The sequence below is a fragment of the Ascaphus truei genome, chromosome 9 (genome assembly GCF_040206685.1).
Source record: "Ascaphus truei isolate aAscTru1 chromosome 9, aAscTru1.hap1, whole genome shotgun sequence".
NCBI classification, from domain to species: domain Eukaryota; kingdom Metazoa; phylum Chordata; class Amphibia; order Anura; family Ascaphidae; genus Ascaphus; species Ascaphus truei.
The window spans coordinates 43,851,254-43,864,736 of record NC_134491.1 but is presented as its reverse complement, the minus strand read 5'-3'; the positions used below and the strand labels follow the sequence as shown (position 1 = coordinate 43,864,736).

The following is a 13,483-nucleotide window of genomic DNA, read 5'->3' as shown; positions in this document are numbered from 1 at the left end:
TAAATTCAGCGCTATGTATGTTCGGGATAGGAATTTAGCCAAAAGTGACCTTTTATAATGCAAGGACAGGATAATACAGTATGGGATCCCTCATCCAAACAAAAAAGGGGGTTATGCAGAATGACTTACGGCACGCCACACGAGCCACTAACAGGTCAGGTTTTCAGGATATTTCTTCTTCAACGCAGGTGGCTCAATCAATGGCTCAGTCCTTGACTGCACCACCTGTGCTGAAGCCGGCATATTCTGAAAACCTGGCCTGTTGGTGGCCCTTGAGGACTGGAGTTGGCCACTCCTGGTCTAATTAGTCTCAAAGACACTATTCAAAGAAACCCAAATGTAACAAATTTATGTTTTTTCTATACTGTATGTTTTTTCTTTCCATAAGTTTATGTCAGGGGGGCTCAACTCCAGTCCTCAAGATCCCCCAACAGGTCAGGTGTTCAGGATATCCCTTCTTCAGCACAGGTGATGCAGTTGACTGATTGAGCCACCTGTGCTGAAGCAGGGATATCCTGAAAACCTGACCTGTTGGGGCCATAAGGTCTCTTGAACATGCTGCTGCCATGTACTTACAGCAGGTGGGGCTGCAGTTCCATGGTTCACCATCAGAGGCGCTGCTCGCGTCATGGCTTTACAAGCAACCCCAGTATCTGGCAGCAGCTGGGCAGAGAAGCACAGTATGAGACGGGGCTCAGGGAACGCAGGGGCTCTGAGGGGCAGCACAGCCAGGCGCCTGGGAACCTGGGAATGGACAGCTGCAGACAAGAGGATACCATAGGAGATTAATAAAACCCGGCTGAACCTGTCTCAGTTATTATGGAATATCTTCTTCATGGGCAAATCTCACAGGACACCTGAGGATCTCAGACACAGGACACCTGAGGATCTCAGACACAGGACACCTGAGGTTCTCAGACACAGGACACCTGAGGTTCTCAGACACAGGACACCTGAGGTTTTCAGACACAGGACACCTGAGGATCTCAGACACAGGACACCTGAGGTTCTCAGACACAGGACACCTGAGGTTCTCAGACACAGGACACCTGAGGTTTTCAGACACAGGACACCTGAGGTTCTCAGACACAGGACACCTGAGGATCTCAGGCACAGGACACCTGAGGATCTCAGACACAGGACACCTGAGGATTTCAGACACAAACTCCTGAGGTTCTCAGACACAGGACACCTGAGGATCTCAGACACAAACTCCTGAGGTTCTCAGACACAGGACACCTGAGGTTCTCAGACACAGGACACCTGAGGATCTCAGACACAAACTCCTGAGGTTCTCAGACACAGGACACCTGAGGTTCTCAGACACAGGACACCTGAGGATCTCAGACACAGGACACCTGAGGATCTCAGGCACCTGAGGATCTCAGACACAAACTCCTGGGGATCTCAGACACAAACTCCTGAGGATCTCAGACACAGGACACCTGAGGATCTAGGACACAGGACACCTGAGGATCTGGGACACAGGGCACCTGAGGATCTGGGACACAGGGCACCTGAGAAGGAAGTCAAATGAAGTTTGTGGAGTTCAAAAAAAAATAACTGCGTGTAAAATAATAATACACGTGGGTCGCACGAAAGCGATTGAGCCATACTGCAAAAGGCAATTACTTGAAAGGCACTGTGCTCCTAGAGATATGAAAAGCTTTTGGGGGATTTGTTCCCCAAACACCATGAAGCCAGAGAGCTTAGAAATAAGGAGGACATTGCAGTGTGGGATATATTCACAGCCAAGGAAACCCTCCCTATTCCAGCCACAGACAAGGCAAATGTAAGTTGGACATGGTTATTGATTCCCAGTTTCCCTGCACAGCTGCACTGTGTTGTCATTTTATTCAGCATATGTTACTGTTTTTCTCTGCTGCATGAATGATGGTGAATGTCACAAGAACCGAAGAGCTGAACTGATGTGCAGCAGCTTCCATTGGGTGGAACACAAGGGGCTTGTTTCATTTCTCTAGTGAATGTAGACTGAGAAAAAGCAGCCTCGATGTTACACACAAAGCTTCAGCTCAGGCAACGAGAACAGGACAGTAACCCCCAGGACATGCTGAGCAAGAGCCGCACAGTATTAATTGTCAGCATCTACAAGGACAGGCAGCCTGACCAGATCCACAGGAGGAACCTGGAACTTTCCCCCAAACACCAATAGCAAAGCACTCACCTGATTAAAGTGTCTGCGTGGGTGCTGGGGTGTTCCTGAGAACATGAAGTCAGGGTAACTTTATTTTTGGAACAAGCTTATTATGAGTCCTGTAACTGGAGCCACCAAGAACAGATATGTGGAGGAAGAAGGGGATCCCTACCTGCTTGAGCCTGCTGTCTTCTTCACCATGTCTGGGGCAAAGGGTCACTATACAGCTGATGTGCCACAGTTATGGGAACGCGGTGAAATAATAGGAACTTCCTAGAACCAGAGCGTTTTATAAAGTGAGGGAACCCTACAACGGACACCATATGACTGCTCCAGATAGTAGGGTGAGGGGGGAGTACCCCAGGGATGGATTCAATGTGTGTGCTGCAGGACCTCAATACTGCATGAGTCGCATTCAACCCTAGAGATGATACCCTGTCACTTGGATCTGAAGTCAGCAGGTTGGTGTTGGTAAGAAGCTGACAGACCTTGGCTTGATACCCGTGCCCTGGTCCCTGCTGCCCAGGGCAGATAATGGCTTGTCGAGGTGGCTGTTGCTGTGGATGTGGTCACCTGAATGAAGACAATGGTCGCTTCTTGTTGCTGGCACTTCTAATCATCCTCTACATGCTTTGTGGGGCCGCTGTGTTCTCTGCGATTGAGCAGCCCAAGGAGAGGGAAGCCAAGGAGAGATGGCAACTCAAGTTGGATAACTTCATCCAAAAATACAACCTCAGCAAAACTGAGCTGCGCATCTTCCTCAGGGACTACGAGGAGGCCAATGTGGCGGGGATCAGGGTGGACACCATCAGACCTCGGTGGGACTTTACTGGGGCTTTCTACTTTGTAGGAACAGTGGTTTCAACAATTGGTAAGTCACATAGGGGTTTTTCATTATGAATGTACGGGGGGTAAAGGGGGTTCATGGACATTGGAAAATGTTAGAATGGGGATTTCCAAACGGTGTGGACTTGTTAATAACCTATAATGGTCCCACTTTCATTTTCCCTGGGCCCCTCACAAAGGATCCAGGGGCAGTCTCTGTCTTCCCCTCTCTGTACCGCAGGTCAGAACTCAGGAGCCGGGGTGGGAAGGTAGGAACCCCGATATACAGCCAGGGAAGATTCACCTGCAGCAGGGCTAAGCAGCTCTGGGCTGCAAAATGAGACTGTACATGATTTCCTAGGAGCACTTGCAGTGAATTTGTGACAGTCATAAGCTGCTAATCACTTGGATTGCACAGTATTTTTGTTTATAACCAAATATATAAGACATATAGGTTCTTGATTTCCATAAAATCTATGAGGGCTGTGGATAAAGCAGTCACCCCAGCTAAAGGCTGCTTTCTCAAACTTTGCATTTGAATGGATGTTCCTTTTGTTGTAATGCTGTTATAAGAGGGGAGCTGCTGTAACTGGGTTTAGGAAAGTCCACTTTTGTTCAATAACAGTAAAACCCGTTGCGTCCCATCTTCCAAAGACTTGTGCTACATTTCTGTTAAAAGGAAAGTAGGTTACACAATATTTCCCATAAAAGTGTTACTTGTTACAAAAAAAAACATTGTGGTGCCCAGGGCATGCCAGTACCAAACTGGGACCTGGTTCTGCCACTCTACATCCTTCCATGTGACTGCTGCAAAACCAGAACATTGATTTAAAACTGGGCTCAAAGTGATCCTTTTTCCATTGTATAATAGCAAGATGACTGCATAGAATGAGACCGTCTGTCTCTCAGTTAGATGGCTCCTTTCCTAATGAGTGACACTTGTCAGGACTGTGCTGGTGGATGTTTGTGTAGCACAGAACATTTCTAGTTGTGTAAAACAAAATGCTCCCAGCAAGGACAGCAGGGCAGTGAGTACAGGACAGCTGCTGCTCCTCCATCCACTTCACCCACCTCCTCACTGAGCACCTACCTCTCTGCTCTGAGAGTCTTTGTCAAGAACAAACCTCAAGCTGCCAACAGAGACAAAGGGCGGTGTGTTCCTTTCAGCACCAGGCTTTTGTGAGTGGTGACTGTCATTCCTGCCCCTGTGATGGGTGGGGGAGAGGGGGGTATTCTTCTGTAGAACAGGGGAAGTGGCTGCATGGTATATTGTACAAAGACCAGTGGAAGAGTCCCTGATTCTACTGTGCATCACTCGCTTCATAGGTTGTCAAATATCTAGTAAATCAGAGATTATAACTGAAAGGGATTAATAAATAGCTTAAACACAGACACATACTGTGTGCGTGCGTGCGTATATATATATATATATATATATACAGTGTTCGACAAACCTATACATTTGCTCACCCCGGGCGAGTGGATTTAACCCCGGGCGAGTAAATATTGGCCCAAGCAGCACACGTTTGGTACTAGGTGGCGAGTAGATTTTTTTGTGTGGCGAGTAGATTTTTTGGTGATTTGTCAACCACTGTATATATATATATATACACATACATACATGTAGAGGTATCAGTACCGTGTTAGCCGAGCTTCAATAATCAATATTAGGGACCACAAGGTATCCACACACACTTTTAGTTGTGCTACAAACTCTCACATTTCCACACCCACCCACACCATTTATATCCACTCCCACTCCACACACACCTTTTGTAAAGCACTGTATATACTGTGGGCTCTCCATTCATTTTTATTCACACTGATACACATACACACTCTTTCTTCACTTGCTTTCAGGAACCTTTTGACACCTCCAGCCACAAATCTCATCCACACCGGGGGAAGGACTAGCACAGATAACATTCCAAGAGACACTGTTTTTAAATATACCCTTGCTTCATTCATTGTAACATCGCCGGAAGAAGAGATCAGTGTATCTCGAAAGCTCGCACAAATAAAAGCATTTCATTAGCCATAGAACGGTATCATCTATTTATTTTTTGATTATATATATATATATATATTTATTTATATATATATATATTTATATATATTTTATACACACACTAGGGAAAGAAAAAACAAAGCTTACACAATAATCACTAATGAGCATCTCATAATTGCAAAGTGGAACGGGTTCTGTGGATATACTGATATCAACTTATGTAATACAAGAAACTCATAAGACCTAACTTAATAACTCTTATTTGTACAAGTAAATGCCTCAATATATGGGGAACTGATGCTCGCTGTAAAAATGTTATATTCGGTGACACTTAGACAGGTAATCTGCTTAAATTGATTATCTGTCTCTCAGGTATCACAGAATATAGCATTTTTACAGCTAGCATCAGTACAATGAGAGGTTCATTACTGGTTATTTTGTAAGCTGTGTCTTTTCTTTCCCTCTTGTGTGTATATTAGATTTTAATACAACCCTGAATGGGTGGCACCTGTCTATTTGGCAATGTGTTGATCCTCTAGCATTTACACTTTACTTTTTTTCGGAGTTTCCAGAGCCCAATAAGTAATATGTATTATTCACCTGGTGAGTGACCGCTCATTAATTACAGAATCCAATGCATAACGAGGGTTCTTTCATTTCCCAAAACACTTTTGCACCGCTGCTGCAGTTGTGACATTGAATGTGTGTCACTGCTTGTCCCTGCGCTGTGGTTATTTCCGCAGAGGAGAAGTATTTGCTTGGTGTGAGGATGACCCGGCCACGTGGCTTGCAGACTGCAATAAGCGGCATTGGGGTACCCGTGTTTATCCTACCCGCTACAAACTCCAGAGTTCCTACTCCCTGCATTGCACCCAGTGCTGCTAATCAGATCACTCCCTGCGGACTCGCGATGCCCCCCCACCCCTCCCAAGCGGTTGCAGAGGTCGGTAACAGAGCAGCCCTCCTCTATCGATGTCGCGCGTCATGTGACACTGTGTCATCATGGCGACGCGTTGCCATGACAACTCGCTGACACGTGACGTGTCGATGTCATGATTCCGCGAACGTTGCCCGTGGGCCCCTTACGACGTAGTTACGTCATGCCTACAAGACAGTAAAGACCCCCACTTCTCACCCTCCTCTGCAGATCCGCCAGTACCGGAGTCTTTATTTAAAGGACAAAAAACACCGAAAATTACAGAAGAAAATCAAACCGAGACTGAGCCACCTGTGCTGAAGCAGTGACTGATTGAGCCACCTGTGCTGAAGCTGAGATATCCTCAAAACCTGACCTGTTGGGGGTTCTTGAGGGCTGGAGTTGGCCGCCTGGCACAGGCTACGTTACATTATATCGTCCCCTCAGTTGCTGGTTTGAAATGATGCCCGGGAGATGGATTTACAAAGGAATGGTCTCCCAGGTCTCCCCAGGGAGAAACACACCTGCACACATCACTCCCCATGTGTGACACACAATTAACAACAACTAATGAATGGATTTCTTCCTGAATGCACAGAGGAAGGTTCGTTCTTTCTGCAGAAGTGCGACACACTGATCCCACATCCGTCTCCCCCACATAAGATGCATTCCTACATACCGAGCCCCCCAAAGTAAAGACCAATAGATGGTATACATGACTTCTGCTTTCCATCCTCTCATCCTAACCACACACTTTCTTGATAAATCCTCTGGTCCTTTTCTCTGACATTATTATGGACAGGAATTCTTTAAAATGGCTTTGATTAATTGCCCGGCCTGTTCAATGTGATCTTGTAATTACTTGTTTTTCCTCACTGAAATATTAACCTCTTCAGTGCCAAAGGCGATGGCAGCACACCCCAAAGCAATACATTCCTGGCCTCTCAGGTACTGAAGGGGTTACATATTGTATCGTTTTTGTCATTGTCCTTTTCTGCTTTTTTAGACTTTTGGAGCATAGCTGGAAAAATGTATGAAACATATTTTAAAGTCTGAAACATCCATTGAAAATGCTAGAGAAGGGGTTACATGTCTGATTACTTTCATTTTGTTGCAGCTTACATACGCATATCTAAGCAGGGCTCTTACTCAGCTGCTATTGAAGCTTGCATTGTAGATATAAGAACGTAGATGGATGACAGTTGTCTCATTATAGGAGCCAGCACCACATTGACAAACTGAAGGACCTTCCACTCTCCAGGACTGTGAAATGCGTGGGCATCACCATTGATAGAAATCTCACAATCAAAGACCAAGTCAAACAGACAGCCAAGTCTTACCACCTTCTTTCCATCGAGAGACTCAAGACTCTCTTTAGGGAGGAAGACCTGCAGAAGGCCCCCCACATTCTGGTCACCGTCAGGTTTAACTCTAGAAACTCACTCCATCTTGGCAAGCCAAACATCAAAATCAAAATCTCTCTGCTGCCTTTGTATTGTCGATCATTCTCTTCTCCTTCATATTCTAAACTCTCTTGGTATCGGCAACAAAGCTCATTATACCTCTTCCATCGCACACTCGGTCTCTGTTGCTATCATGTCTTCGTCTTCTGTTGATCTGTCTGTTGGTGTACACAGGTACGGCGCAAGGGGTTTCATGCGCCCTAGGCAAAACTTGAAATTTGCGCCCCAACAATAAAATAAACAGTGGCGTAGCCATTGGGGCTGCAGGGGGTGTAACCGCACCCCAGCGCGACGCAAAATAAAAATAATAGGGTGCCAAAATACCGGACAAAAAAAAAGAAAAATAATTATAAAAAAGATAAATAAATAAAAAAAAAATAAGTGGAAATAATTATTATTATTAATGCGCTCCTAAGATCTTTGCACCGTAGGTGACGTCTAGGTTTACCTAATGGACAGGCCGGTACTACTGTGTACCTCAGGGCTCTGTTCTGGGACCTCTCTTGTTCTCTCTCTACACACTATCACCTGGTGACCTCATCAACTCTTTTGGCCTTGGGTATCATCCCGATGCAGATGATACACAGATATATCTATCCGCCCTACCCTCGCTCCTGCAATCCAGTCCGTAGTCTCTGATTGCCTCCTGGCTATATCCTCGTGGATGGTGCGTCACTGCCTTAAACTTAGTGTCTAAAACTGAGCTCCTCATATTCCCCTAAATCTGCCCTAATATCCCCCTTTTTCCACCACAGTAAACGGTACTAACACCTATCCTGTCGCCAAAGCGCGTTGCCTAAGAGTGACATTTGACTCCTCCATTCACATCATGGCTAACATTTGACTCTTCTTCCTCCGTAATATTGCCAAGACCCACCCTTTCTTCTGCCAATCTAAAGCCAAAACTCTAATGCCTGCCCTTATCCTCTCCCGTCTGGATTAGTGTAACATATTGATAACAGGCCTCCCTGCCCAATAACTTTCTCCCCTGCAATCAAGCCAACATTCGTCTGCTTGTATAATTTCACTTTCTCCCAAAACAGTTATCTGCTCATCTCCTCCATAAATCCCTCTCCTGGCTTCCCATCAAATGTCAGATCACCTACAAAGTTCCCCTCCTTACTCTCCACTCACCTGCTCCTCCCGACATGTCAGCTCTGATCTCTCACTATGCACCTGCTCATCTCCTGCACTCTACCCAGAACTGTCTCTTTTCCACCTCTACTGCTCTCTCCCGCCTTAAACCCTTTTCCTCTCACTACCCCTTACCTGGGGAACTCCCTCGCACAAGCACCTGCTCTCCCACCTTCAAGACAAACCCGAAAACCAACCTCTTAAATGAAGCATCCAATAGCCTGAACACCTGGCTACAATCCCACAGTCCCTCCTGCCAAGCACTGCACTTATTCCCTCCCCTGCTGTTAGTTTCCCAACACACCACTTAGATTGTAAGCTCTCCGGGGCAGGGATTTTCTTTCCTATTACCTGACTTTGTCACGCTTATTGTATTATAATTCCCTGTAATGTATTGTCTTTGTAAAGCGCTGAGTACACTGTGCGCGCTATATAAATACAAATATATATATATATATATATACATCAACAGTCTACAAACAAATTAAAATACTGCAGCCAGATATATCAGAAACCTTACTGGCTGCCAGCAAGCCAGACAGACAGCCAGTCAGACAGACAGACAGACAGACAGACAGACAGACAGACAGACAGTGAATGGCGTTCCACATCCTCTCTGCAATCTACAATGTTATACATGGCTCAGCACCAACGCGCATCTCTGGCAGCGTCACCCAATATCAGCCAACGACGCAGCTCAGTGATCCTCGGTCCAGATCCACCAGGGCTGGGAAAGGACATGCGTCAGCAGGAGGGTCCGGGCACTGAAACAAACTGCCCCACTGACCCCTCAAAGCCCCCGGCGGCCGAGCTTCAAGGAATCACTTAAGACCAACCTCTTCTGTGAAGCATTTGGGCCTTCGCTGGAACTGATCCCCAGATTGATCCATGCTGTGAAACCATTGGGTAATCAACACTCTACAAAATCATTGATTGATTACGGGTTTTATATATGCTGATCTCTCACTTTGGATACCACTATACGAGTCTTGGATACCACTATACGAGTCCCGGTGCCGGCCCAGGAAAAGTATAATACTGCTGTAAGCTCTTGTACAATACGCAAGGTTGTGTTCAGTATTAGGATATCAAGAAAACCTGACCTGTTTGGGGGGGCTTGAGAACTGGAGTTGGGCCCCCCTGATCTAAGGCATCCATGTGAAATGCATTAACGGACCCGGAGACTGACTATATCCTTATACATTGTTACATTTGCTGCCTGTGTGTTCTGCACAAGATTTCCCAGCGCATACACACACATACATGCACACGCATACGCACAAACCCACGTACATGCACACGCATACGCACAAACCCACGTACATGCACACGCATACGCACAAACCCACGTACATGCACACACACGCATACGCAAACATACGTACATGCACACACACACGCATACGCACACACACATGTACATGAACACACATGCGCACACACGTACGCACACATACAAACACACATACATGCACACAGATACGCATACACACACACACGCACTCACACAGGCACACACACGCAGAATTGATGGATCCCCACCAACTAACACAGATTTTTACTGGCAGGGATATTTATCGAGTGTTTGAAAGGAAATAACCGAACGTCTCTATCATTTCATATTTTATAATGTCACCGGCGTCAGAGACCTCTCGCGGTGCGATGCTCTGCTTCCTGGGGCTGAGGCTGCAGGTGGAGATGTGTGTTAGGGAAGATACATTTTACTGTCAATATCATCTGAAAGGCTTAACCCTTCGAGTGCCAGAGGGGTCAGAGTGTCCATAGTGCCCTTTCCAGCACTCGGGATCTGGTGACAGCTACTCCGGCGCAGTCACATGATCGGTCCGCCGCTAATGATGGAACGGAAGGGGAGGAGTCACCCCTCCGGCAGTGTTTATCTCCCGTAGCAAGACGAGCATTGTTTTTGGACATAGCTATTACGTCATTGTGCCCCCCGACTGCCAGTCACCCATGATATAGTAACTACGCCTTGGGGACCTCAAAGTGTTAAAGCAGTATTTATATATATATTTCCCATCTTACCTGGGCCCGGGTGCCCCTTGAGTGAGGAAACGGTATGGGTGATGTTTGGTTCCAGCGGGCAGTAGAAAAGCCGCCACGTTATCTGGAGATGGGGTCGCGTTTTTTTATCAGTGACCCCTGCCACCATGTTTGTAGTTTTTATCTTGAAACCGGCACCACAGGATATCGGGAACGGCAATCAGCTCTGGGGGTTCAACATCGTCAACATCCAAACAGGACATTAAGGGCCAGGTCCAATATGGCTGATATTTGCGCATACACTTGTGCTTTATACAGTATATATATATATATATATATTGAATTATATATTATAATATATATATATAGTATATTGCATATTGCTGCACAAGGTGCAGATGGCACTTCAGAGTTAGAATAAACTCAGCGAGGAATTATTTAAAGATCATTCTACAATTGCAGAGCTAATAGGATATTGACTGTGAAATGGGGCATACATATTCTGCAGCTGGCTCCACACAGTAATCTCTAAATGACCCTACTGTTTACACGCGTCACCTCACATTGATTTTCTCCCTGAACACCTGTCCAGTGATGTACGACACAATGCTGTTTTAAAGGTAGAAGACATTTGTTACATTTCCCCCCTGGCTCTCCCTACTAGAATACTGCACCCAACAACTAACCCCAGGTCAGCATAGTGATCCAGTGCTGGCCCATTAATAACATTTGTGCAATAGAGCAAGACCTGAATAATGGCCAGCCTTCATCACCATCACACTCATTGACCTGATATATACGGTACTAGACCTGGGCTTCCCAAATCCAGTTCTCAAGAACCTCCAACAGGTCAGGTTTTAAGGACACGCAGCTTTTATATCGCACTGAGCCACAGGGAGAGTAAGTGACTTTCCCAGTCTCACAAGGAAAGCTGACACTTTGAATTAAAACTGGGTTCACCTACTTCAGAGGCAGGAACATCCCCACTGACCTACTCCTTCAGCCACTATGATGAGAAGTGAGGGATATTTGGGAGCTGCAGCCTCGCATGTGATAAACTTGTTCTGCTTTGTCCTAATGCCATTGACCTTTGGTGGAAATGAGTAGACACAGGAAGGCAAAGTTCTCCTACGGGGACATCCATGTGTCCAGCCTGCTGACAATGAGACAAGCTCATTCTAAAGAGAACCATAAAGACAGAACTGGATCTGTCCCTCCAACTTGGGTTGAGTTGGCAACACTAGTCCCTAACCCTATTGCGCACATTTACCACTTGACTCCAGGCCACCCACGGATACCCATCCGGGCCAGGTGTTTGGCTGGATGCTTGGAGTGAAAGAATGAACATGATGTTGTGCAGATTCAAGGATATCTGCAGCCAATCCAGCCTTCTACAACATCCCATATTTGTGCCCCTGCTGGGTGGTCCCCAGGGGCTCCTCTGGGAACACAGGGCTTGGTGCAGGTAGGTGTTACACATCCAGTGGCTGGTTAAATCCAGGACTCATCCTTACAGTAAATGTGAGGTGGCCGTCCTAACTGCACTGCTATATACATCACTACTATACGGCATATGTTGGTATAAATACCTCCTATAACAGCGTTGGGTTTCACCCCTGCCAGTTGATCGATGGAACCTTATGGATCTGGCACATACAATGCCTTTGTGAATGTGTCCGGTGCCTCTTTGTTAACTTTCTTGTTTCTTTGCAATAGTGTCTCAGAGAAAATTACCTTTCTAATTGCAAATGAACAACTAATCAGTTCTGGGAAACACTTAACGCTCCTCCAAGTGCTGAGGGTTACAAAGACAAAGGGAACAAACAGCAATTTAAGTAAATTAGTCTTTGGAAATAGGTTCAATTTGTTTGAGTGGAGAACCGCACTTCCATTTTAAGAAGGTAAAAACTAAAGACTGGCAGCAGAATGTTTAAAGCCTTTAAGTTAACAACAGCACATCTGTTTTAATAACACAGACCTAAATAAACCTGGTAAAATGATAAGCAAATAACATGCTTATTTCTGGGACTGGTTTAAGGTTTCCTGAAATTATACACTGTATTTCTACCGCTTTTCACCAGCTCCTGGGACTGGTGCAGGGGCGGCCAACGCCAGTCCTCAAGAGCTACCAACAGGCCAGGTTTTAGGATATCCCGACTCCAGCACAGGTGGCTCAATCAGTGCCTCAGTCGAAGACTATAGCCTTAAAACATGACCTGCTGGTGGCCCTTGGGGACTGGCATTGGCCGCCCCTGCATTAGTCGGACACAATCTTTTTTTCCTCTCTGGGATGTTGTACGTTGCTGCTCCTTGGAAAAATAGGAACAAGCTTAAAATGCATGAAGGTGTTCGAGACTCTGACACCCCCCGAATCCCACAATACAGGCGTAAAGCCTTGTCCAGTATCATAGAAGAACTCAGCCACACATTACATACGTTTTGGGGGCTAAAAAGGCGACACAAACCCTCCACCGCAGTGTGCAGCAAATAATAATCCCACGTGTGAACACATGCATGTCTCAGACAGGCCTGCAACCCTGCCCTTCCCCATTATCTCTTAGCATACACTGCTTTCGCTGCAGCCAGGGATTCTGGGTAATGACATGCAAATGAGCACAGCGTGTCACCTTAGGCTAAGTCCCCGCTGGCGCTGAGCGCTCATTTACATATATCTATATATGCAAGTCCAGGCCGCAAGCGCCACCCACTTGGCCCGATCAGCGCTAGCGGGGACTCAGCCTTATACGTCTAATCCATTGTAACATGGAGCAAAGCTGTAACCCCTGGAAACCTGACGCAGAAACTTTATCCTTTCACCCTCTCAGAATGGAAATAATGAAGAAATGAGGCGGCGAAGTGTTTATCTGACTTATCTCACCGACATTAACTGGCAAATGTAAACACAGCCAGGCTGGCATAGCAACGCTCGCTGATCCTCTGCACTCACATAGTCTTTGCTTTGAACCATTTCTTGGGTTTGG

At 46.1% G+C, this 13,483-nt stretch overlaps 1 protein-coding gene across 1 annotated transcript in view; it reads left to right on the top strand.

Moving 5' to 3' along the window:
- Positions 1–678: 678 nt before the first annotated feature.
- KCNK13 (potassium two pore domain channel subfamily K member 13) overlaps positions 679–13,483 on the top strand; it is a 55,757-nt gene continuing 42,952 nt past the window's right edge. The window contains exon 1 of the mRNA XM_075614564.1: positions 679–3,026. Within this exon, the coding sequence (XP_075470679.1) occupies positions 2,690–3,026 (337 nt within the window). The 5' untranslated portion in view covers positions 679–2,689. The remainder of the gene's footprint in view (positions 3,027–13,483) is intronic.